This window comes from Muntiacus reevesi, chromosome 12 (genome assembly GCF_963930625.1).
Source record: "Muntiacus reevesi chromosome 12, mMunRee1.1, whole genome shotgun sequence".
Lineage (NCBI taxonomy): Eukaryota > Metazoa > Chordata > Mammalia > Artiodactyla > Cervidae > Muntiacus > Muntiacus reevesi.
The window spans coordinates 74,560,373-74,586,436 of record NC_089260.1 but is presented as its reverse complement, the minus strand read 5'-3'; the positions used below and the strand labels follow the sequence as shown (position 1 = coordinate 74,586,436).

The 26,064-nt window shown below is 49.2% G+C and overlaps 1 protein-coding gene across 4 annotated transcripts in view; it reads left to right on the top strand.

Annotated features, from left to right (window-relative positions):
• The window catches only part of TRAPPC9 (trafficking protein particle complex subunit 9), a 383,909-nt gene that overhangs the window by 36,954 nt on the left and 320,891 nt on the right, over positions 1-26,064 (top strand). For all 4 annotated transcript variants that reach the window (XM_065903184.1, XM_065903182.1, XM_065903183.1 and 1 more), the window contains 4 exons: positions 1,337-1,458; positions 5,892-6,017; positions 12,487-12,703; positions 17,902-18,045. In XM_065903184.1, the coding sequence (XP_065759256.1) occupies positions 1,337-1,458; positions 5,892-6,017; positions 12,487-12,703; positions 17,902-18,045 (609 nt within the window). The remainder of the gene's footprint in view (positions 1-1,336; positions 1,459-5,891; positions 6,018-12,486; positions 12,704-17,901; positions 18,046-26,064) is intronic.

Here is a 26,064-nt window from a genome sequence, read left to right as displayed (position 1 = left end):
CCCTCAGGGCTCCGAGGGTGCTGTGTGCTTTGGAGATGGACTTCTCAACTCTGCAAGGACCCAGGGTTGTGTTGTTGGGCGTTGGTGATTTGAGTCTATTCTTTAGAAAGTATAGATTTTAGGTATTTTTTCAAGCATGCATGCCCTCTTATTATTTATAGTTCTACCCTCTCATCTCTTGTTGGGATTTCCACAAAATCTGTAGAAACACGAAACCCGAGGCCACCTGCCTCCTCCCGTCTCTCTCGTGCTTCTTTGTCCCCCAATTGAAGGGACCTCTGTGTAGGGAATGTTCTTTGTTGTTCTTTTCCCGGTGTCTCTCTCTTCATCTGCCCATCTTTCTTCACCTGTCCTCCTATCCGCTTATCTATCTGCTTCTGTCTTGTTCCAAAAAGCATCTGAGGCAGCTTACAGAATACCAGAATACCAGATGAGTTGGTGAGAAATGGGGCCTGGTTTAGACAGCAAGGCGAGCAGACGAGCTCGCGTGAGGGGTGCGGGCCGTGTGAGGCACACGCCTTTGCCCCGTGAGTTCTGAGATCGACAGCAAGCATGTGCTCGCCCGAGCCCCCTAGCAGAAACACGAGGGAAACAGGATTTGTGGGAGATGCTCGCTGTCCGTGAAATAAACAAGGGGCTTAGGAGAAGCCAGCTTTTCCTGCTCTGAGGCTTAGGAGAATAATTTTTGAATGTTCTCTGAAATCAAAGAGTATTTCATCTTTTTTTTTTTTTTGTCAGAGTTCTCTGTGTTGGTTACATTCTATAAATGGAAATGTCTCCAGAACTCTTCCCCCTGTGTGTATGATGGCTAGGGAATTAGGTGGTTCTGCTTATTGACAGGGCTTGGCCAGAAATAGAAAATGACAGCCTCGGAAAGGATGTCAGTATTTGCAAGTTATGTTTTTTTTCAGTGCTCAGTTGAGGGGACATTTTCACCTAGTTTGTCTCCGTTTGAGAGCGCAGTGTGGCCTCTCGCTAGCATTAAGAGCTTTAGTGCTGGGAGATAGTGCATGCTGACTGCATTGCCGTCAAGACAACTGAGCTAGTTATTGTAGACGTGTTACTTTTATATAATGCATTTCATGTTCTTTAATAAAAAGTTTCAACAGGGAGGAAGGCTTTATTCTGAGTTAATTAACATTGAATACAGTGCTTTGACCATTTAGACTATTAAAAGGAAGGTGTAAGTGGTGAAGACTTTTAAAAGCGGTGTTGTTATTTAAATCTCAGTCGGGAATACTCAAGCTTTATCTTATTTGTGCCCCTCTTTTAAACTAACAAAACAACAAGACGGAAAAATCGAAAGGCTATTTCTTGTCTTCCCCTCGGTGTGCAGGTGCGCTCACGACCAACGGCATCAACGCGGACACCAGCGCGGAGATTGGACGGGCGAAGAACTGCCTGAGCCCCGAGGACATCATTGAGAAGTACAAGGAGGCCATCTCCTATTACAGCAAGGTGACGCGCCCTGCAGGCCCTGATGCAACCGTGCTGCTTTGGGCAGGGGTCCCTGCTGTACGCTGGGCAGTGCTGCTGCAGGGTCCTCTAGTTAGCTGTTTCTCTAGGTGTTCGTGTGGTGTTCCCGGGTGCATAACACCACATGCCTGAAAATGGTTTTTGTTGATTGAAAATGCTGTGTATTTAATGTAGTGTCTGAAAAAATGGGGGAAAGAGGCTATCATAGCCCCAGGACTCGAGATAACATCTCAATATCTATTTTCTGTCCTTTTTTGGCAGTGTATATTATCTGTATCATAAAAATGGTGAGATTCTGTACTTATTTACTGTGTGGAGACGTACATTTTTCATTTGGCATATTATGTGTGTTTCTACATTATCGAATTTTCTGTGACATGGTTTTTAATCAGCTGTATAGCAATCTATCTTGTGGATACACCATTTTTTTTCCTTTGGACTGAAGAAAAGTTTAAATTTCAAATATATTTAACTGAAATACTGGAAAAGGGCCTGGGGTTATACAGAAGAGTGATAGTGAGTGAAAAATGAATGTCCCCTATTTCCCCTCCCCTAATTGCCTAAGAGTGAGTGAGTGAAGTCGCTCAGTCATGTCCGATTCTTTGTGACCCCATGGACTGTAACCTACCAGGCTCCTCCGTCTGTGGAATTTTCCAGGCAAGAGTACCGGAGTGGGTTGCCATTTCCTTCTCCAGGGGATCTTCCTGACCCAGGGATCAAACCCGGGTCTCCCTCATCGCGGGCAGATGCTTTACCATCTGAGCCACCAGGGAAGCCCGAAGAGTAGCTACTATTAACAATTTGGGCTTCCCAGGTGGTGCTAGTGGTAAAGAGCCCACCTGCCAATGCAGGGGAGGTGGGAGACTCAGGTCTGATCCCTGGTCGGGAAGATCCCCTGGAGAAGGAAGTGGCAACCCACTCCACTTGCCTAGAGTCGCGTGGACAGAGGAGCCTGACGGGCTACGGTCCATGGGGTTGCAGAGTCAGACACGACAGTGAGCACAGCACATACCCTTCCATGACCTTTATGCCTGTGAAATATGCATGTGCATGTACACATATATGAGAAATAAAAGCCTATACCTATGCATAGTATATGTATGTATATATATTTCATACAAAAATGAGACCATACTCATCATTTTCTCTGCAGCTTGCTTAGTGCACTCAGCCATATATCATAGATAGCCTCCCGTTTCAGGTCTGCTTGATCCTTTCAAACAGAGAATCCTTCCAGTATGTGGGTGCAGTCATTTCTCCACCAGTTCCTTTTGTGGGAGAAGGTCATGAATAAGACACCTGCCCCAGGACCAGGTGCCCCCCCCAGAGTTCCCAGCTCACCATGACTTACCCAGTTACCATCTTGTGGATGGACACTTAGGTTTTCTCACTTTTTCACTCTTAGAAAAAGTGCTTGACTGAACATTCTTAACTCTTGTCCAATAGATTCTTGTGTTCTTGTATGTTCTTGTGTTCCTTTAGTTAAGATTTCTGGACGTTTAGTCACAGGATATGACATTTACATATATCATTGGTTACTTTCAAGTTACTCTACAGATTTGTTCTCCAACAGGGGATGAAAAGATGGAGAATTACTCATTTAACCAATTCTCTATTACTGAATATTGTTTCATTTAAAATTTCGTTTCCACCATTGTAGACAGTACTGTGATAAATTTACCTGATGGATACATCTTTTGGACTGATTTTTCTTAAAGGAAAGAATCCCTGGAAGTTGACTTCAGTCAAAAAGTGTGCATATATTTTTTAGAGTTTACGTATGCATTGCTCTGTAGTCCTCCTGAAAAGTTGCTGACTGTTCTCCCACAGATGGACACTCTCCTTTTAAAATATTTGCCAATATGATGAGTGAAAGTAATTTTTCATTATTTTGGTTTGCATTCCATGACCAGTGTGGTATTGAACATTTTTCACTCATTAATCAGTGGCATTTTTTAAGATGAATTGTCCATCTTGTCATTTGCACACATTTAAATTAGGGAGCATTTCTTACTGCTTTGTGATAGCTCTTTGTAAATTGTGGGTGTTAGCTTCGTGTCTGTCATGGACATACATCGCAGATCTTTTTCTTGATGTTGCTTGCATTTTGTTTATGTGGTTTTTCATTTAGGTTGTGGTCAAATTGTTTTTAATATAGTGAATCTTTTCCTTATGGGTTTTCTCTTTGGTATTTTCTTAGAATACTCTCTTACAGAGCTTTCCTGGCAACCTGCTGACACTTTGTAAACAAGACCTAAGACACTATTGGCTGCGAAGTCCTTACTGTTATAGTTTGCTCTCAAGTTCCCTGTGTTTAGGGTGTTGTCTAGGCTGTATACAGCTAGAGCCGAACAAAGGGAGGGTGATAGTCTGTGGTGTGGGCCTTCTCTGATGCAGGGGGATTTCCACCTTGGTTTTGGAGTCAGGCAGACCTGATTTCCCATCCTGCGTTCACCAGTTGCTAGCTTTGTGACCTTGGGCAAGATACTGTACTTTTGGGGGGCCCTATTTCCTTTATCTGTAAATAAGCTTGGTATTGATTTTAGGGTTTTGTACTAGAGGTGAATGAGATAAATCCCTCCTGTATTTCTAGAAGTATCGATCACACAGTTCTGTTCTGAATGTTGGTGCCTTGGTCGTGGTTGCTAGGAATCAACAGTGAAAAACAGGGGCATGGCCCCTCAGTAGAGAGCTTACGTCCCAGGATGATGCTTGTAAGCCCAGGTATGGAGCAGACTTCTAGGAAACGTCCTGTTTGTTATGATTGCAGTTTAAATCTCATTGTAATATTTAAAATGTTGTTGTTGTGCTCAATCACGTCTGACTCTTTGAGCTGCCATGGACTGTATCCCCCCAGGCTCCCCTGTCCATGGAATTCTCCAGGCAAGAATACTGGAGTGGGTTGCCATATACTTCTCCAGGTGATCTTCTCGATTAAGGGATTGAACCTACATCTCTTGTGTCACATGCACTGGCAGGCGGATTCTTTAGCTCTGTGTCTCCTGAGAAACCAGTGTTTAAAATATGTAACTATAATCAAAATATGTGAAAAAAAACCAAGATGACCTTTTTTCACTTCAGTAATTTTCTTAAAGAGTTTTGTAGGAAAGGAAATAATTTTATTTCAATGGAATCAAGTCCCTGTTAGATTCTCTCGTGTCGTTAAGTGGTATATAAAGCTGATGTAATTTTTACATCCGTATTAATAGTTAGGTAAGCACAGTCCCTTCTTGTGCCATCTTTGGTAAGTTATGTATGACCCATCACAGGTTCTGTGCGTGTTATGTTTTAGAAACGAGGATGGAGTGGAGACCTGCTCCTTCTGGCACAGTAATTTCTTTTTCTACCTTACAAATAATTTTAGTAAGGAACATGAGCAACTGTGTATTTCTGCTTCTTAATAATCCATAAGTGGGCATACTGCATTTTTTTTTTTTTTCAGACTGCATTTTTATGAGCAGTTATACCAAGCAGGCCTTGGGGTCTCAGCCGATGCTCGTTGAGGGCGTGGCCAACTCCGTGGCATGTTTGATGCCTAACTGGGTGTGGACAGGGGTCTCCTGGCCTCGGGTTCTCTCCAGGCACCAGGATACATGGGTTTATTCACCTTTGGAAGCCTCTTCCCCAGCTGCAAGAAGTCTTCAGAAAACTCAGTTGAAAACTGCTCCAGTTCGGGACTGTCAGGAAAAAGAGAAAAAGGGTAGAAGGACAGGGAGCAAGGCGGGTTCATGCTGGGGCCTTGGGAAAGAGGAGGGTGCAGGAGGGGGGCCTGGCCTGGGCCCACACAGTTTTCCAGTGGCCGAGGGCAGCTCTCCTGGCCAGATGTCACCTCAGGCAGAACCTGAAGAGCTGGAGGTGAGGTTGGAGGACCATTACTGAGCAGCCAGCCGAAGTCCATGGTGCCTTCTCTGTTCACGTGTCTTCACTTGTCCTTCCTCTCAAGACCCGAGGAGCAGGAACAAGTAACTCAGGGAGAAAACCAGACACACATCAAGCGTGCTGAGTAGACGGACACAGTGACACAGGGAGCTGGGACTTTGGCGACAGAGGACAGGAACTGACAGCTCCTGCCCCAAAGCCGCGGGTGTGAGAGCGCCTGAGAGCGCAGGAGCCAAGTGGAAGTGAGCGGCAGGGTCTCCACGGGTGGGGTTTTGAAATTCTGTAGAAGAGCCAGCCACTGTTGGCTGTACTACTCGAAGGAATGCTAGCATATATATGTATATGTGCGTTTATAGGCTCATATAAACGCAGCCTCTGTTGCCCCCAGCAGTTGGGGTGGACTTTCTCAAGCACAGACTTGGCTGGGCTCTGCTGCAGGTCCTCATGCTGGGGAGGTGCTGCTCAGCGTCACCGAGTCCCCGGGTGCAGCCTGCACGATGCGACAGAAACCTCTCTCTGCTCTTTTGACCCTACAGTATAAGAACGCCGGGGTGATTGAGTTAGAAGCGTGTGTCAAGGCCGTCCGCGTCCTCGCCATTCAGAAGCGGAGCATGGAAGCTTCGGAATTCCTCCAGAATGCAGTTTACATCAACCTTCGGCAGGTGGGTGTATGTCCTCCGCGTGGAGGGATTAACGCAATTCTCCTGGAGCTTTTTCTCCACGAGTCTGTCTGGTTTTGCTGTGCTGGAATTCAGTGTGGTCAAAACCCTGGAGTCAGAACTGGGAACCCTGATTAAGGGAGCTGTTTTACTTCTTTATATTATGGTCTTTTACTTTCAAAATTCAGAATTTTGTTTTTTCAAAACTTTTTTTTTGATTGGAGAGAGAACTTTGCTGTTAACACTTTGCGGCCTTGGCCAAGCTTTAATGCCTCTTTTTTGGTCAGTTGAAGCGATGTCATCTGTGATCCTGTCTGGGTTGTGCCTGTTACAAAGCATGAAGTGTGTGAAAGTACATCATACAGCTTGTTATACCCCGAAGGCATCCCGCACGTATCACCTGGATCTGGACTTGTCTTCAATAGAACAATCACCAGGATGTTTAGTTGCAGGTTGCTAATGCAAAACCTCCAAATCAGTAATCCAGCTCAACATCTATGGTCTTTCTAGTCCACTTTGGATTTTTATGGCCAGGGCTGCCAAGACGGAAAAGTGAAGCAGTGTGCTTAGGGGCCCAGGGCTAGGGTTAGGACACAGGCGACTGTCCTCGAGCAGATCTCGCTCAGCCCAGCATCGTGCTCCGAGTGGGCCTAGAGGTGGGGAAGGCAGAGTCCGCTCTCATTGTGCGAACAGTTTCGTGGCAAAGGTGGACACTCGCCAGGTGAAGAACTTGGGAGTTTATTCTAACAACAGTGGGTTTAAACAGAAAGGCCTTAAAAGTACAGGAATGATGGGGCCCCCCTTTGTCTGGAGCACGGTGAGCGTGGTGGGGGAGACCAGGTTAGAGGGGCCCAGGTAGGCGGTGTAGGTGGCTTCACCGGAGTGGTGGTGGGGTGGTTAGTGGGAAAAAGTCAACAGATTGAAGACATGTGTTTAGGTGAAAAGGAAGGAATTAGTGACCTATGTGAGTGCCAGATGGAGTAATGCCCAGGTTTCCGGCGTGATGAATCGGGTAAGTGATGGCCATGCTGTGTTCAGAGAAGAGACTCTACAGAGGGAGTCTGGGGGCCAAGCTGATGGAGTCAGATGTGTAATGAAAAGGCTTAAATATGTGGGTCTAGGGGACTCAGCTGAGAGGGGAGTTGGGGAGGGGAGGGAGAGAGACTTCACCGTCATTTTGCATTCCAAACACGTAAGAGAGAATGACAGGCCTCTGTAACAGAGGCTTAGTACGTTAACATTTTGCCATATTGACTGCGGAGCTTCTTAATTTTTAGAATAGAAATAAAGCCATGGAGTTAATGAACGTCTTAGAGTTGATCTGTATCCTGCTCATACGTATTTTGGGACCTCACATGTTTATAACCACAGTCTATAAGACGTGGATTACTTTAGCGTGAGAGTTAAGCACAAGGACTGGGAATGCATACGGCTGGGCCTTGAGCCTGCCTTCGTCACCTCACGTGACTCACTCAGCCTCTCTGTGCCTTATCAGAAAAGGCTGAGGTTTCTGGTAAAGACGGGCAGGAAAAGCGAAAACCCACCGCTTGACGGGGAAGGGTGGAAGCCAGCGGTTGGCAGCGCCAGCAGATGAATGGACGTCTGGGTTGGTTTCTCACCGTGGTTTCTGGGTGACCTGCAGGGTGTGAGCCCTGGGCTGGGCAGTGCGTTTGTAGGGACGAGCAGGCATGATTCCTGGCTCTGAGGCTGCCATCCAGGGAGCAGCCCCGGGCACACGCAGCCCCAGTGGGCCAGCTCAGGGTGCAGTCCTGGGACCTGTGCTGAGGCAAGACGAGGGCTCCCCCGAGGGGTCTCCTTGTGAAGAGAGGAAATGACCCACCCACAGCAGCTGAAGAGCCCCCAAGCAGGGCTCCAGGTGCAAAGGCATGACCGGGCTTGAGCTCGGGAAACCGGAACTCAACTCAGTGGCCTGCGTGGCCATCTTTCTGAAGGACAGTGGGTGGAAAAGATGCTTAAAAGGCAGATTCATCATAGGTCGTGAGCGAAAGTAAAGACACGTGGATTTGTCAGGCAGGCACGAGGGGACCCCGAGGCTGTGCGGATCCAGCTGGGGCGTCACGCTGGAGGACAGGGTCATGGGCTTGTACACAGACCCCACTTTGCGCTCACAGCAGAATCCCTCCATATCTCTGTGTTTGCATCTGTAAAACGATGGGACGACAGACTCATGGTGGCCTGAAGGAGCAGTGTTGCTCAGACACCGTGTCCGGCCCTGTGCAGGGTGACTGTGCAGAGCTGCTCGGCAGCTGCCTTTGTCTGCTCCATCCGGAGGCGGTGTCCGGTGTGGAGGGGACGGGTGGTTTTGAATGGACACTGAGAGCAGGCTGCAGAAGCAGGCAGTCTGCTGGGGGCCGACTGTGGGAAGGACTTGGCAGACTTGGTGTCTTAAGACTCGCTCGCCCTTGTGGACCAGAGTTGCCTTTGCAAATTCACGTTGAACATTTGGGCTTTCGGCGAGGCTCTTCCCACAGGTGGGTGTAACGCAACGTGTTTTATAAGGTAACGTGCTTTTGTTTAGCGTGTAGAAATTTGCACCTGCTGGAAACAGCCCTCCTCTATTGGCTGGGCTTCGTAGAACACTAGGGGTCAGCAGAGCCATGCGGAGGGCCAGTGGCCGGCCTCACCGCGGCGGGCGTGGACCTGTGGAGTTCTCCCCGGCTCACCGCTTTGCTGGAGTTGGCTCATCTCTGTGTCTGGTTGCCTGATGAGCAGACAGCAAAGTCATAAGTTCTGGTGAGAATTTACAATGACAGTGACAAAGAGGAACGGCCTGTGGTTTTCCTGAAACAGGGTGAGCTTTTGGGTCTCGATCAGGTGTCTTCTACTGATAAGTCAGTCCTGTGACTCCTCTTGGCTGATGTGGACACGCTGAAAGGAACCAAGAGGGCATTATTGCAGGTGCCTTCTGCCTTGAGAAGCATGCAGATGTGAAAACTGAAAAAAATCCATTTGGATCTGCTGGTGTTGGGAAGGGTTTCTGCACGTTCCAGGAGGGTTCCAGGCAGGATTCCTCTTCTTTGTGAGCAGGAACGTGGATCCACCTGTCTTGTCTTCAGTTGTTTACGGGAGTGGTTCATGGGCATTAGCATTGACAAAGAGCTGCGAGCTGAGAGCTTTGGCTACAGAGAGAGCTGGCTACAGGTTTGTGTAGCGGCCCTGTAGATCTCAACTGCAGGTGGTCAGGGCGAAGGGAGAGAGGAGCTCGAACCTTGCAGCCAGAGTCAGGTTCCAATTGCCGTTTCCTCTCTCTGTGACCCTGGACTGGGAGGTAGCTTCCTTTAGCCTGTTTGTGAATCTACAAAATGGGTATGATAATGTTCACTTCTTCCTGGATATGGTGTGGATTGTCAATGGGATTATAACACATGTAGAGTGCTTCCCACGCCGCTTGGCACTCAGGAAGCGTTCACTGTCTGCCCCACTGTGATGTGTCAAAGCCGGAAGGGCAGCTCCTGCTTGTAGAGGAACCACTAGCAGACTCTTGACTAGGCTGTGAATTTGGTTATTTCCTTCAGTCCTTTCTAGCCGTTTGTTCTAAGTGTGTTTATTCCCATCGACGGAAGAGGAGCCTCAGAGTAAAGAAGACTTGGTAATTTGTCAGACCATAATTTCGGGTGCAGGGGCCTCGGTAAAGTGTGCTTGTTTGGGTTTTCCCTTCTCTGCATTCTGTACTGGAGGCCAGGCACCAGGCTTGTAGCCTAAGAACATTCCATAGGTGTTATTTATATTCCATAGGGTTCCTGTGCTGCTCGAGCACAATGTCCAGTGGGGGACGTGGGTACTAATAGATAAACGTGAAAACAAATGAGCACAAAGTGTCATCAGTTCTGCAGAGAAAAAGAACATACGTTGCCTTGCAGGGCAGGGAACTTTCTAGCTGGGGCTGCTCTGGTGTTAATCTCAGTAAGGCAAGTTCTGTTACCAGGCAAAGACAGAAGGGCTAAGCCACTGTTACCAGGTAAACTGAAACTTGCTGATAGTACTTATGGCTGATTAAGTGCCAGCTTGCTGCGCTCACTTCCCAAGGGAGAAGCAGATTTTGGCTATAATCCTCATGGTAGCTGTGCTTAGTTTTATTGAACCCAGCTTTATTTTATTTTAATTTAAAAATAGTTTTTTTTTTTTTGCTTATTGACTGTGCTGGGTCTTTGCTGTGCGTGAGTTTTCTCTAGTTTTTCTAGTAGTGGGGGCTACTCTTGAGCTGTGTGGAGCGGGCTTCAGTAGCTGGGGCCCCGGCCTCTGGAGCGCGGGCTCAGTAGCTGGGGCTCACGGGCTCAGTTGCTCTGTGGCATGTGGGATCTTCCTGGACCAGGTATCGAACTCGTGTCTCCTACGTTGGCAGGTGGCTCCTTTGCCGCTGAGCTCCCGGGGAGGCCCCTGAACCCGGCTTTAGGGAGGAGAGAGTGAGGCGAGCCCGGCTTTAGGGAGGAGAAAGTGAAGGCCAGGTGTTTGCGTGCAGGCCTTGTCAGTGCCCCCACTGGTCGTCTTCACACCTAGTTTGCTGTGGCTGCAAAGCCCAAGCTCTGTGAACCGCATCTTGTAGCTGCTTCCAAACAACCCAGATGACCGAAGTTAATTTTCTTCATTAGTAGGAAACCTAAGTGACCACAAGAGAAAGAGGTGGTAAGGAATTGTTTGGAAAGCTAGGGAAAAGCCCAGTACCTCCCAGCCGTGGGAGCTTGCTCCCGGGCCGGTGACGCTCACCCCGGCACCTCCTGCAGGTGTGACGTTCAGGAACGACTGAGCCGCTTGAGGACGTCTCAGCTCGTGACACTGCTGATTAGAACCTGCGGCCTCTGGGCCCCCGGTTAATTTTCTCTTCAAAGCCATTTGCATTTTCTGCGGGCTACTCTGCTCACACGTAAGAATAGCCTCTTTAAAGTTCTTGATGCAGTTTCTTAATGAGGCTGTTGCTAAGGAAACCTAGCAAAAACTCAGTAGATATGCACATAATAATGGTAACCTTGGAACTTTGTCGATTTAAGCTCAGAATCGGAGAGGTGGGAGGCTCAGGAAAGGCTCTCTGAGACAGAAGGGGACCAGTGTAAGGATGCAGCCCAGGTTAGACGAAACAGCTCCATCCTACCAGCAGGGTGTCTGGCCTCAGGACAGTGTGTGTGGTCCTCACAGAGAAAGGAGGGGCTGGGATGCGGAGGGAGGAAAGTCAGGGTCTTTATTGGAGAAGGCAAAAAGAGAGGGAACTGGAATTCCTGGTTGAACAGGAGTCAGGAATATGGCTTGAGGTCCTCGTATTTGGGGGAGAGGAGTTTCGTGGGGACCTGAGGAGGAGGGAGTGTGTCTTGGAGGGAAGTCCACGCAGCAGAGAAATGGGCAGGACTGGGGGCCCTGCTGGGTGAGCTGCCTTCAGACCGGGGCACAGGCCGCCTCCATCCTTACTCTGCCTTGGTTTGCAGGCGGCAGCAGTGACGAGACGGGGAGACGGCTGGTGGGAAAGGAAAGCAGAGAGCAGTGCCCGGGGCTGTGCTTGTTACGTTCAACACAATCAGGCCTGAGCCACGTAGGGTCTTAGGTGGATGCTTGACGGGAGAAGGATGGTTTGGATTTTCCCACACGGGACGCACAGCAGCTGTTTACCCCACAGGCCTTGTGGCTCCTGCAGCTCATCATCTTTCTTCTTGCTTCAGCTGCCGGGATCCTTCGAGCTGAGACTGCCGTCGCCTCTGTTAGTTACCCCTGTTTCACCTGGCCCTGGTTTCGTCTAAATATTAAGCCCCATTTTCTCCTCACTCTCACTTTTATCTTTTTGTTGTTGTTGTTGCTAAATTGTGTTTTAAAAAATTGATTTAGATCTTTTTTAGAATGAGGCCCAAAGTAAATGAATGTGTACACAGACCATCACAGACACTTACTGCTTTGAAAAAATCTAAACAGTTTACCTAGTAGTTTCATTGCTGGCTTGTAGTTGTGTTTGAGAAACAGAAGCTGTCATCACTCCATGATAGGGTGGTTGGGTTAGGTGGTGGTTAGGTTAGGCTGTGGATGAAAGAAAATTTCTTGTAAGCCATGCAGGCCAAGGTCGGTGTGGTTATTATTGACATTTCATTTTCTTTTTCACTGGTTCTATGTATTTTGTGTTTTGAGAAGTTATGTGTTTTAAAATTCCTGCCCAGATTCCAGTGTCTTTCGCTTTTTCTCTTTCACTTCTCTGTGTCTTATGTTCTAAGTGACAGATGCCTTTGTCCCAGAGAATGCGGCCTTCTTAGCAAGAGGACGGGGTGAGCGTGAAGACGTGGGGTGCAGAGAAGACCTCAGCGCTCCCACGTGGAACTGCATTCGCGCCTCTCTGCCTCCCACTGTGTCAGCACGCCGCCGCGGCCTCACTTTGCCTTTGGATGTTTCATCGGGTCTCTGCTTTACAGAAGGCCCTCTGTTTCCCTTTTTCACTTGGAAGCTTCTCTCACATGCTTTTTCCTCCCCTCCGGTGCCTCAGCTCTCCGAGGAGGAGAAGATCCAGCGCTACAGCATCCTCTCCGAGCTCTACGAGTTGATCGGCTTCCACCGCAAGTCCGCCTTCTTCAAGCGCGTGGCCGCCATGCAATGCGTGGCCCCGAGCATCTCAGAGCCTGGCTGGAGGGCCTGCTACAAGCTGCTCCTGGAGACACTTCCTGGCTACAGCCTGTCGCTGGATCCACAGGACTTCAGCAAAGGTACCGGAGCCAAGAGTTACTTCACCCCGATTAACGCGGAGAGAAAAATTAAACAGGAGACCTGCCATTTGTCTGTGTTGGATGGTGTCGGTGATCGGGCTCATACTGTTGGTCGGGTAATTTTGAACCTGAACTCGGTCCCTGGCTTTGGCCCTGGCCTGTTGTGATGTATTAAGTGCAAGGGGTTGGGTAGAACTGGGGACCTGTCTAGCAGGTCAGCTGTCAGCAGGCGTTTCTTGGTCCTTGCTTTGTGCTTTACGCTGTGCCACATGTTGAGGACACTCAGCCACGTCTGAATTCATCCAGTGGCACTTTCTTGCAGATCTTTCACCATCTCACCCAAACAAATCACAGCAGATTTTTTTCAGCTGTCCTGTCGCTTGCTCTTCCTGTGATTACTTTTCCCTCTGTGTTCCTCCAAGAGATGGGGTAGAAGCTAAGGTTTGCCTTGCACGTGTTTCATGATTGGTGCTTTTGGATGGACTGTGAGTTCTGGATAAGTTGATATGAGCCTGTATTTCAGCCCTGGTGTGTCTCTTCGGCAGTGAAAACCTCAGGGCAGCGGCGGTCACCTGGCCCCTCTGTGGGCCCCTAACTGGCCTCCCGGGGCTGCTTCGACTCCCTCCACTGTGGTCACGGACTGTCCTTGGCCTCCTGGAGCCCCGAGACACTGTGGTGTTGAATCGAATGTCATCTTGGAGCCCGAGGCCTGAAGGGACCCACAGCCAGAAACCAGAACCTCCCTGTGGGGCCTGTCCCTGCTGAAGGGTCCCTTGGCTGGCCCTCTCTGTGACCCCGCTGCCCTGGGCTCTGAGCCTGGCACCTCCGGGGCCGGGGCCGGGGGTGGGTGTGCGGTGAGACGGGCCCATGTGATGGAGGAGCCTCTCGTGGTTCCGAGACCAGCCTGACTCCTGCCCTCTCCTTTCAGATGGGGAACCGGGTGGGCCTGCTTGGCCGTCTTTGTGCTGGGGGCTCATCACTGGTGGAGTCAGGAAGGGGATGCTGAGAGGGGCTGTAGGTCCCGGTGGGCCTGGGAACCCCGTTCGTGTGCTCTTGGGAGACTTCAGTACAGAGTGCGGGGCTTTCCAGCGACCCCTGTGTCCCCTGGCCATCCCTGCAGTCTGACTCTGGAGTGAGCGCACCCTGGGCTTCATGCGGTAATCACTGTGGACACGACCCAAGGGCCACTGCCGGGCTCCCCCCGCCCTCCCCTCCTCTGGACGCCCCTCTCTGCCCTGAATGTCCCAGTCGTCCCACACCTGCACACAGTCCCTCTGTTTTCCTCGTTACTGACTCCTGTTCCTCCTGTATAGCATTTCCCATGAACTGTAGGTACATTAAGACACTGGGCAATGGTTTAGCACCCACCCCCTCCCTAGGCTGTGTGCCCGTGAGGACGGAGACCCCGCTCCTTCCAGTGTCCCCTTGCAGGCGTCCCCGCAAATGCGCGCACCCCGAAACTGGCGAGCAGCTTTGGTGACGTGCTTGTTGCCATCTATTGAGCACAGTTTCTTTCTTGATCTCAGTTTTTATTTTTTTCTTTTTAAAAAAAATTTAATTAATTAATTTATTTAAATCTTCTAATTCTGATTTTATTTATTTATTTTTCCCAATTATTTTTATTAGTTGGAGGCTAGTTACTTTACAATATTGTAGTGGTTTTTGCCATACATTGACATGAATCAGCCATGGATTTACGTGTGTTCCCCATCCTGAACCGCCTCCCACCTCCCTCCCCATCCCATCCCTCTGGGTCCTCCCAGGGCACCAGCCCCGAGCACTTGTCTCATGCATCCAACCTGGGCAGGTGATCTGTTTCACCCTTGATAACATACATGTTTCGATGCTGTTCTCTCAGACCATCCCACCCTCGCCTTCTCCCATAGAGTCCAAAAGTCTGTTCTATACATCTGTGTCTCTTTTTCTGTCTTGCATATAAGGTTATCATTACCATCTTTCTAAATTCCATATATATGCGTTAGTATACTGTATTGGTGTTTTTCTTTCTGGCTTACTTCACTCTGTATAATGGGCTCCAGTTTCATCCACATCATTAGAACTCATTCAAATGAATTCTTTTTAACGGCTGAGTAATATTCCATGGTGTATATGTACCACAGCTTCCTTATCCATTCGTCTGCTGATGGGCGTCTAGGTTGCTTCCATGTCCTGGCTATTATAAACAGTGCTGTGATGAACATTGGAGTACATGTGTCTCCTTCAGATCTGGTTTCCTCGGTATTTATGCCCAGGAGTGGGATTGCTGGATCATATGGCAGTTCTATTTCCTGTTTTTTAAGACATCTGCACACTGTTCTCCATAGTGGCTGTACTAGTTTGCATTCCCACCAACAGTGTAAGAGGGTTCCCTTTTCTCCACACCCTCTCCTTCATTTATTGCTTGTAGACTTTTGGATAGCAGCCATTCTTGATCTCAGTTTTTAAATCACTTGAACAAAACATATTTCTTTTGAAAAATGAAGCAAACAAGCACAACTCCCTGTATTTGGTGCTTTTTACCCGGCCTTCTATTAAGATTTTGGGAGGGGACATTCACCATCATTTTGTGAAAGAGGTTGGGGAGGTCAGGTAAGAGATCAAAACGATAAAAGTCAGCTGGCTGTATTTTTTTTTTTAATAAGAAATAAGTTACTTTAAACCCCATCTTCACTGTTGCTCTGGACCGCTTTAAACATCTCTCAGAGAATTAAGTGGGAATCTACTAGCACCCTACACTTGTGAATAAAAGGGAGATTGTCCTTACTCTCAGCACCTGAAATGTTTTCTGTGTTTCTGTAAGTGAACACGTTCCTTGGCTGGTTACGGAAAGTTGAGATAGGAACATAGAAGGGCACTGTGTGTATTTGTCAGCATAACAGCCTGCTTATTATCGCTTTAATCTTATTTGTGTTCTATATACGAAGATTTTTTTTCATCATACCTTCTGCTTAGCCTTTTCCTGAAGGAGGGATTAAATTTTCCCTAGGAACTCTTAGGAAAGAGAGTGGCATATGAGTTTGCTTTAAAAGGCCACAGTTGATGTAATAAACTCTCACATGGGTGAAATTTTTGAATACAAGAATGTTGAAAATTTTATCACTGGCTCATATGCTGCAAGGCTGACTTAAGGATAAAAAGATTCAGATTTTTATAGGAGCAGTTTGAATCACATAGAAATTATGCCTTGTATGCTATTTGGTGTTAAGAAAATTTATGCTCTTATCATAATTGCCTGTGGTGGGAACTGGATCCTTATCTAGTAAAAGAAAATTTGCAAAGTGATATGTGCCCTGTTATTGACATGATGTGCTAAAGGCGGGTTGAGTTGGGCCATTTATCAATCTGGGCTGGGTTAGTTGTGACGTGGATTTCAGCTTCATCCTTTTCAGAACCTCCTTCACGTCAGCCTGTGGCTTTCTGGTGACGTGGAAACGCTGTGGGGGCTTGTCCTTGTCCTTCTCTCCTTCCCGCTTATTGTTTGAAAGGGTTTCTGTAAGATGGAGTGGTAGGATATCAAGGTTTTTGTGTGTGGGTTGGTCTGGTCTGCTCCAAGAATCTCAACAATTATTGTTTTTCAGCAACTTACAAATTATTATGAAATAATTAAACTATACACAAATGTGAATAGTACCATGAGCCCATCACCCATATTTTTAAATAATTAGATTTGGCCATATCTGCTTTATTCATACCTTTCTTTTTCTTTTAAGAATTTGTTCTTAAATATTTCTTTGTTGAAATATTTTTAAGCAAATCCTAGAAGACATGTCCTTTTAGCCTATATACATAAGTAGGCATGTATGAACAACAGGCTTTCATCAGACTTTCAGCTTGACCCACGACCCTGTTAAGTGTCAGGCCTCTCACTGGGGCAGCTGGGTGAATACGACCCCATCCTGGCTCCCAAGGAAGTTACGGACTGATGGAAGAAACCAAGGCACGAGCTCCCAGGCACTCAGGGTACCTGCCGGAGAATGCCCGTGGGACAAGATAGTGCAGGGTTTGGTGGAAATCCACAGCGGGGGCCGGTCAGCCCTGCAGGGAGGGCGGTGGGAGAAATGGTCAGTGGGGCTAGGAGAGAGGGGGTATCCTTTGCTTAAAGTCTTAAATCTCACCTCCAGCCTTTCTGCCAGCCCCCCCAGGCTCCCTGGACACACAGCGCTGGGTGGTAACTGATTGTGATTCCTGTCACCACGTCTCCTTCATGAAGTTTAAGGTGGAAAATATGTAAAAGCACTAACTGTTGCCAAAGGGGACACAGATAATTATCTCTGAAATCCTGATCCTTTTATTTTTTTTAAAACTTTGTTTTACATTGGAACGTAGCTGATTAATTAACAGGCTTCCCAGGTGGCTCAGTGGTAAAGAATCTGCCTGCCAGTGCAGGAGACACAGGTTTGATCCCAGGGTCGGGAAGATCTCCTGGAGGAGGAAACGGCAACCAACTGCAGTCTTCTTCCCTGGAGAAACCTATGGACAGAGGAGCCTGGCGGGCCACAGTCCGTGGGGTCACAGAGTCAGACACGACTGAGTGAGCACGCCCGCATGCGTAGCTGATGAACAGTGTTGTGATAGTTTTAGGTGAACAGCAAGGGGACTCAGCTGTACGTTAAATCCTGGGATTCCAAAGAGATGCTTTCTGATGGTTGTGCAACCAGTTTCTTCCACCTCTAATTTCAGATACACTAAGTTATTTTGGAGGGAGCAGCCGCAGTTTGTTGGTACCATTTTTTTTCTTATTTAACCTTTCCACTTTTCTGTTTTTACACCTTAGAGAAATCTGCTTTTTAAATTTTGTGTGTTTGGTTGTTGATAATGAAGGCTCGTCAAATACTAGTATTCTCTTGGGAAAAAAAGTATGCTATAACTCAAATACATACCACTGAAAACATAGTCTTTTGTCCTAACCTAATTGTAAGTATTTCAGAATGAGTTGTTTTAGAGATTGTGTGTCTTTGCAGAAGAGAGAAAATAGAAACTTTTTTCTTTTTTAAGTGTGTGAGCAAACGTATCATGTGAGCATTCTTCTCCAGGGTAAGTCGGGGAAGTGCTTCTGTGTGCCCTCCTAGCTTGGCAGTTGAGGCAGTGTCCGGGAATCGCTGTCTCACACAGTAGCGGTGGTTCCTGAGGGGCTGCGGCGCTGCCCCGTGGCCCTGCGCCTTGAGGCCCGCTCTGATGTCCCGTGGCTTCCCTCGCAGGCACTCACCGAGGCTGGGCTGCCGTCCAGATGCGTCTGCTGCACGAGCTGGTGTACGCGTCCCGGAGAATGGGGAACCCTGCCCTCTCTGTCAGGCACCTGTCCTTCCTGCTGCAGACCATGCTGGACTTCTTGTCAGACCAAGGTGAGTGGGCTCAGACTCTGGTTGTTTCCCAGGAGAGGGGGACAGTGCCGTCTCGGTGCCGACCCCCATGGGTACCAGCTCAGGATAGGGCGGGCATTGTCCCCAGCACTCCCCGTCCTCCTGGCCCGCTCCTCCCTGAGTGCCTCTCGCTGCGCCATGCTGCTGCCCTTCTTGCTGCGCTAGGCCTCCGGCATGGCCTCCCATCGCCTTTGCCCACGCCTTAGAAAACGTAAACATCGTAGCATAGCACTTACACTCTGCTCAGTGAGTTTTCACAGAGTGGCCATGTGGTACCCAGCACCCAGAGGGGACACCAGCCTGGAGCCCCATGCCCCTCTGCACGCCTCTGGTCACTTCTCCCCTTGTGGGAGCATCTTTCTGGACTTGCGGGGGATCGTGCGTATCTTTGCCCATAGGTCAGGGCAGCTTTCTTCTTAGTCCTTTCCTCCAGCATCTTCTCATCTCACACGCTCTCAGGGTGTCACACGTGTTTTGGGTTTCGCGTGCAGTCATGGGTCTCCAGCCCGGGTCCCAACCTGTCGCCGTGCCCAGGGAGTCGTTCCTGCCTGGAGTCAGTCCCCAGGGAGTCGTCTGTTCTGGATGGCACATCACTGTCTGTGACCACACCGCCCTCTGTCCCAGGGGCCCCCAGCGAGGCCTCAGGTGACTCAGTCTCTGCTCGTCTCCGCGAGCATCCCGGTGTCCTCGCCTCCTTACAGAGAGTGGGGGTGCTCCGTGGCCATGTGGGGTGTGGGTGTCCTTCCCTCGGCTCCTGGAGCTGTGTCTTCCAGGTCCTGAGAGCGCTCAGCACGCTTGGTGCTGTTTGTACGCTTCTTCGCATGGGGTAGCTCTCGTTTTCCGTTTAGGACTTCAGGTACCCCAAGAGGTCCCGTGGACAGCCGCCCCCCCGGGGTGTCCATGGTCTCTGCTGGTTGAGTGTTGCCCGTGGGTGGCGTGTGTTCCTGTGCTCCGGTGGGCTCGGCGATGCGGAGAGCCTGCACGTAGCCTCTCTGAAGTGGGAGCGGGGGAGAGGCCGAGGCAGGGCCCTGGGCTCCTGGAGGCTGACCTGGGCTGGGTGGGCCTCTCCGTTGCTCGTGGGGGTGGGGTTTTGCTTGTTAAGGGTGCCGCTCCCCTGCTGCTGGGCCCCTGCGGCTTCTGGAGCCTCCCGGGCCGGCAGCTCTGAAGACACGGTGCCTGGCGCAGCCCGCAGGCTGAGTGGACTGTGCTCTCAGCCTCAAGGTTCTGAGCGGCCCCGGGGCCGGCTCCTCTCCCGCTCGTCCCGGTTCGCTCGGTACCCCGCCCCCACAGTGTCCACGGGGGTGGACGGTCTCCCACGCCGGGGGACCGTGAGCCGCAGGATGTGGCCCCCGCGCCTTCCCTGGGCTGCTCCCACCCTGCTATATCCTCCGCCTGGACGTTTCCCCGCAGGTACACCAGATGCACATCTCCCGCCCGCAGCGGGCCTCTCTTCTCACCGCCCCCCCGCCCCTCCGTCAGCAAACTCCCTTGCGTCTGCACTGCCCCTGGGCCGCCTTCTCACGTTCTGTCCTGTCATGGGGGGACCGTCCTCCTGTGGTCGGTCTCCCCTCATGCGCGGCCTTTGCCACAGATCCCCAGGAGAGGAGGAGGTTGCTGACCATTCGAGGTTATGTTAATTAGTGATCTGAAGGCGCTGGTACGGGGGTGAGAAGCTTGGGACATTTGACCCCGGTGAACAGATCGCCACCTCCTGAGGCCCGTGGGTAGTGGTGTTTGGTTAATCGGAGTCTTCATAGACAAGGCCTGAAGTCAGAGGACCACGGGTTCCTCCTACTCTCCCGACCTCTAATTACCATGACCTCAGATCAGCAATTAAACTCTTCCCGAACCTTCATTTTCTCATTTGTACAGCTCAGATGTTAGAAACTGTGGGGTAGTTTGTTTCTGTTTTAATGGTAGGTATTTTAATTGATTGGTGACCTTCTAGAGAGTGCATGGTACCATCCACTGAATTGATAATTAGCATTTCTAAGTATCACCGTGTTGAAATGAAATGGGGGAGGGGGCCTGGCCTGCTCCTCGCGTGTGGACCTGTCTGGGTGTTTACAGTAGGAGACGGCACAGTTGGGGGTTCTCCCCCGCTCCGCCCCTCATGGGCCCCTCCAGCCTGTGTGAGTGCTCATGAACTCACAGGAGGGGTCCTGGGGCCAGGGGGCCTTTTTTTATGACAAGTGTTATTCCACAGTGTCCCTAATAGTACCAGAGACATTGATGTAGAGTGTGAATATTGTTTCAGGTAAAGTGAGGGTGGACACAAGCAGTATTTCTAATTAATATATTTTCAGATAATGTGATTTTAAATGTCTGAGTTAAAGATGTAGTGAATGTTAATGAACTTGTTTATAAAACAAACAGACTCACAGACACAGAAAACAACCTATGGTTACCAAAATGGAAAGGAGCTAAATTCAATAAACTAGATAAACAACAAGGTCCTATCATATATACAGCACAGGGTACTATATTGAATATCTTATAATAAACTATAATGAAAAAGAAAGATTATGATAAATGTTAAAAAATAAAAGTCTTACTGTTTTATCTGTTTCGAAAGGTTTGTATATTCAGATTTACAGGGCTTTTTATTTTTTCCTTAAGGAGAACCACTTTGAGTAGTAAACAAAACTCCATTTATAACATAATAAACCTTCTATGAATTTCTTCACAGTCCAAAGGACAAAAACTCTGACTTTGTTAGAATTTACATTTAACCTTAAATATGCTAAAATCCATCCATGTCAGCTTTGAAATTTTAATCTTAACTGATACTATGAAATAGAGCAATGCTCAGTGGGTGGGCAAATTCCTAATTTTTGCTGTTCAGCCACTTTTCTTGATCTTGCTCTCTGATTCTGTACGTTAGTGTGTTCAGTGGATTTGTAATAAACTTTTAAGTTGAAGGGGAATTCCTTGCTCATCGTTTGCCTGAAATCCTGGCTTATGTTCCTCTTTTTAAACAAAAAACACGCTCCAAAAATGCGCCCAAGTTTAACTAGTAAAACTCCTTTAAGGATCTTTTTTGCCGGCCCTCCAGAGGTGTGTACTCTGGGCGGTGCTGGGATCAGGGGTTGACATGAGGAGCATGGGATGTGGGAGGATGCTGTGGTTGTGGCCAGAGGAGTCCCTGTAAGTAGGGATGTAGGAGTATCTCAGAGGACTGACAGTTCTCTTCAGAGGTGGAAGGGTGGTTTGGGTAGTATTCCATGAAAAAGATGACCTTGACCTTGAGGAGCAAATTGGTGTTTGCCAGACCAGACTGAGCAGAAGGAGTAGCTTCAGGTAGGAGGACTTCCTCCAGCTCTGGTGGAATTAGGAGGGTTGGTCTCATGTGGGGAATGAGGACACAGTGGTTTGGCGATTCTGTTGCCTGGGATTCTGGGGAGGGAAGTGGGTGACGAGCAGTCGTGCCTCGTGCCCCTGCAGCTCTGCTCCTAGTCACATGCTCCCGAGGTTTGAAAACACGTCTACACAAAGACTCGTGACTGGGTGGGCACAGCGGCATCATCCCTCAGAGCCCAAGAGTGGGAACCGTCGGTTGATGCCCATTGACTAGCGGATGAAGGAAGCGTGGTGTGTCCACCTGGGTTTCTCGTCCTCCTCGTCTCCCTCGTCCTTCCCCCCTTCCTGTTTTCCTTCTTCCCTTTGGCTGACACGTGCTCATCCTCCACAGGTCAGCGTGGACGCCACTTCTTGATCCTTAAGACTAGCTTGTGTTCCTTCAGAGTGTCCGGCTGGAGTGGTGTGTGCTCAGCCCTCGAGCACTTGCGCCCACTGTATGTCAGTCACTTACTGACTTGACAAGCTCCCCACCCAGGCTGTGGGATTTACAGACGGCTCAGACAGTGAAGAATCTGCAGGTAGTGCGGGAGGCCTGGGCTCGACCCCTGGGTCGAGAAGATACCTGGAGAAGGACATGGCAACCCACTCCAGTATTCTTACCTGGAGAATCCCAGGGACAGAGGAACCTGATGGGCTCCATGGGGTTGCATGGGTCCATGGGGTCACAAAGAGTAGGACAAGACTGAGCAACTAACACACCACGCAGGCTGCAAGCTCTCTGAAGGTGGGTACATGTCTGACTTGCTGCTTCTCTTGTCTCTAGTGGCTTGTATTGGCATCCGTATATGGCTGAATGCATTAATGATGCACTTTTTTAAGTGCATAATTTTTTAAAAGGGAAAAGTAATAATGCTTTTCCTTTTTTAAAAATAACTGTATTGAGACTTAATTTGAAGGCCACACAATTCATCCATTTAAAACGTGCACTTCAGCTTTTCTGTGTATTCACAGACATGCACGCATCATCATGGTCAATATTAAAACATCTCATCACCTTGAAAAGAAGCCGTTAGTGGCTAGTTTTAGCCCCTGTGGCGAGTGAGTGGTGTACTTCGGTACTCATATCCTGTTGAATGTGTTAAAAATAAATACTTTCATTTGCATTATTTCTTTTTTGGGTTGATTTTTGCTGTCATCGGGAATGCTGTGGTGAGCCTCTTCAGCTCTTTGAGCAGGAGAGAGATTTTGTCAGGAGAGGGATTATTGGGTCCACTGTTCTGAGCCTTTGCACTGCTGTTGAGATGTGTCAGAGTGGCCTTCTAAGAGGTCTGCTCTCATTATACCGCCAGTGGCAGTGTTGCTAATTGAGTATGTAGAGAGTGTTGCCTTACTGTTTTAATTTCTATTTTCTGGAGAACTTGCGAGTTTGGATGTTTGTTCTGTGTGCGCATTTACTAATTGTATCTTTTATGTGAGGCTCTTTTACAGTCTGCTGGTTGCTTCCCTGTCGCTTGCCTCATTTGTTTCTCGTTTCTTGGGAGGCAGGTGATGTCCAGGCCACTGTGCGGAGGTCTGTAACGCTTTGAGATGTTAATTAAGCCCTTTGCCTGAGGTCTCCCAGGCACTCAGGGCAAAGCCACACCTGGAAGCCAACTCTCAGCCGCAGCGCAGAGGATGCCAACCATGACACACTGTCCTGTGCTGTAACACACCAGGGTGGTGGACAGCAGGTTTGAGAGAGTTAAGACACCTCCCGAAAGTGCTTCACCTGTTTCTGAACTGAAGCTGAAAGCAGCAGGACTGTCTGTTGTGAGCACTTTATGATGAGTCTCCAGAGCATAATAGGAAGTTTGAAACTGCTGCTGGAACTCAGAACATCTGACATTGCAGAGGATCAGCTCAGCCCAACGTGTGCCAGTTTAGCAGTGAGTGTAGCGCTCACCACGTGTGACCCTCATTGGCCGTCCTTTGCTTTCTCGAACACGTCAGGGTTTTTGTTCCTGGTTTTCTCCTGTGTCAGGACTTCGCTCTCTTACCTGTCTTTTACGTGGCCAGCCTTCCTGCCTTGGGCTCCAGGTGGGTCTGTGCTGGGACCTCCCCATCCCCACCGTCTGTCACTTCCTGGTCGTGTTCTGACTTTTCCTCAGGGTGGGCGGTTTCTATTTCTGACCGTCCCGTTCCCTTTCTGATAAATGCTCTCCCGGAGAGTCGGGTCCCTCAGGGCCAGCAAGGCCGAGTAATGGGTGAGGGACTGAGCTGCCTGGGAAGAAGGGGGTTTCCTCTTTTCCACTGGGAGGTGTCATTTGCGTTTTGTGGGAAGGAACACAGTGGCTAAATGCAGCTGTTGTTCAGTTGCTCCATCGCGTCCGACTCTCTGTGACCCCGTGGACTGCAGCACGTGCGGCCTCCCTGTCCTTCACCGTCTCCCAGAGCCTGCTCAAACCCATGTCCATTGAGTCGGATGGTGATGCCATCCAACCATCTCACCCTCTGTCGCCCCCTCTTCTCTTGCCCTCCATCTTTCCCAGCCTCAGGGTCTTTTCTAATGAGTCTGCTCTTTGCGTCAGTCGGGTCAGTATAGCACTATAGCACCACACTGCTCAGAATACCAGGGGTGCCCCCACAGAGACACACTGTGGGGTTGGGGGGTACCAGCTGTTTCCTGCAGGCTCTGCTTCCTCGGCAGCCCCCACGAGGCTGCCGTGTTTTTCTCCTGAGCCCCAAGTACCTGGGGGCCTAGAGATGCGGGAGAAGTCCTTCCCAGGCGCTGCGTCCAGGCAGTCCCCCTTCAAACCCCAGCTCCGCACCCGGGGCGCGCCCCTCTGGTTATGGCCAGTGACGCCCTCGGCCACTTCTCCCGCTCTGGCTCGCCCTGTCCCGCGCTGTCCTCTGCCACTGTCTGCGTCCTGGTGGCTCTGGCCTTCCCACGGAGGGGCCAGTCAGCACAACCTTCTCTTCTCTGCCCGTGCTTCCTGCTGGGGAGCCCTCAGGCCCCGGGCTCCAGGAGCTCTCTGCAGATGAGCGACGACCTCGGTGCAAGAAAGAGGGAGGCTGCGTCTCAGACGGAGACACAAGTTGGAAGTGGCTGCAGTGAGACGCTCCCACCAACAGCGTCTGCTTGTCAAAGCCCGTTTCTCAGCCCTCAGAGCACACCGGCCTTCTTGTAAAAGACAGGCTCCCGGGCCCAGAGCGGGGCCCTGCAACCGGCCTTGTAAATTCTGCGTTAACTGTTGGCTGAGCGTTGTCTTCTTTCAAGACGTGTCTCCCACAAGCTGTTTTAGTTGCTCAGTCGTGTCCGGTCTTCGCGACCCCATGGACAGTGTAGCTCGCTCGCCAGGGTCCTCTGTTCGTGGAATTTCCCAGGCAAGAATACCGGAGTGGACTGCCGTGTCCTTCTCCAAGTGTTATTTTCTTTCAAAATATATTTCCCACAAGGGCTAAGCCTTATTTGAACCAAATAGCCAAATCCCCACCCAAAGACAAAGGCTGTAATTTTTGTATTGTTTCGGCAACAGGTATTCCTCAACTTCCTGCTTTCCATTCCTGACAGTTCATTCTTTTGCGTTTCCCCCAGGTGGTATATATGGTTTCTTCGGGAGTTTTGGGTTAATATGCTACATTTTTCACCTGGGTGGAGGAGATGGAGGCTGAGTGCATGAATTGTTATGTCACCAAGGCCTGGTGGGAGCTCTTCAATAAAGGGCTGTAATTTGTTTCTATTGCAGTTTATACAGTCCCTTTTGTTTGTTCAGAAATAGGCAGAAGTAGTTGAACAAAAACCCAGAAGAAATGAAGAGAGGCTTCTGACTTCGTTTCAGTTGTGTGTTGAAGAGATAAATGCTGTGGAGGGCAGCATAATAAGTACCTGCTAATAAAATGCATTCTCAGTAGGAAAAAAACCACATGTGTAAAATAATGAGGTGAAGAAAAATTATCAGTATGTCAAAAGCCCAAATATATTAGTGCATTTTTACTAGTTATGGGAAAAATACTAATTTGTGAAGTTAAAGTTCAGTTCAGTCACTCAGTTGTGTCCGACTCTTTGCGATCCCATGAACTGCAGCAAGCCAGGCGTCCCTGTCCATCACCAACTCCCAGAGTCCATCTAAACCCCTGTCCACCGAGTCAGTGACACCATCCAGCCATCTCATCCTCTGTCGTCCCCTTCTCCTACTGCCTTCAATCTTTCCCAGCATCAGGGTCTTTTCCAGTGAGTCAACTCTTCACATCAGGTGGCCAAAATATTGGGGTTTCAGCTTCTGCATCAGTCCTTCCAATGAACACCCAGGACTGATCTCCTTTAGGATGGACTGGTTGGATCTCCTTGCAGTCCAGGGACTCTCAAGAGTCTTCTCCAACACCACAGTTCAAAAGCATCAATTCTTCTTTGCTCAGCTTTCTGTATAGTGCAACTCTCACATCCATACATGGGGACCGCTGGAAAAACCATAGCCTTGACTAGACGGACATTTGTTGGCAAAGTAATGTCTCTGCTTTTCAATATGCTGTCTAGGTTGGTCACAACTTTCCTTCCAAGGAGTAAGCGTCGTTTAATTTCATGGCTGCAGTCACCATCTGCAGTGATTTTGGAGCCCAGAAAAATGAAGTCAGCCACCATTTCCACTGTTTCCCCATCTATTTGCCATGAAGTGATGGGACCAGATGCCATGATCTTAGTTTTCTGAATGTTGGGCTTTAAGC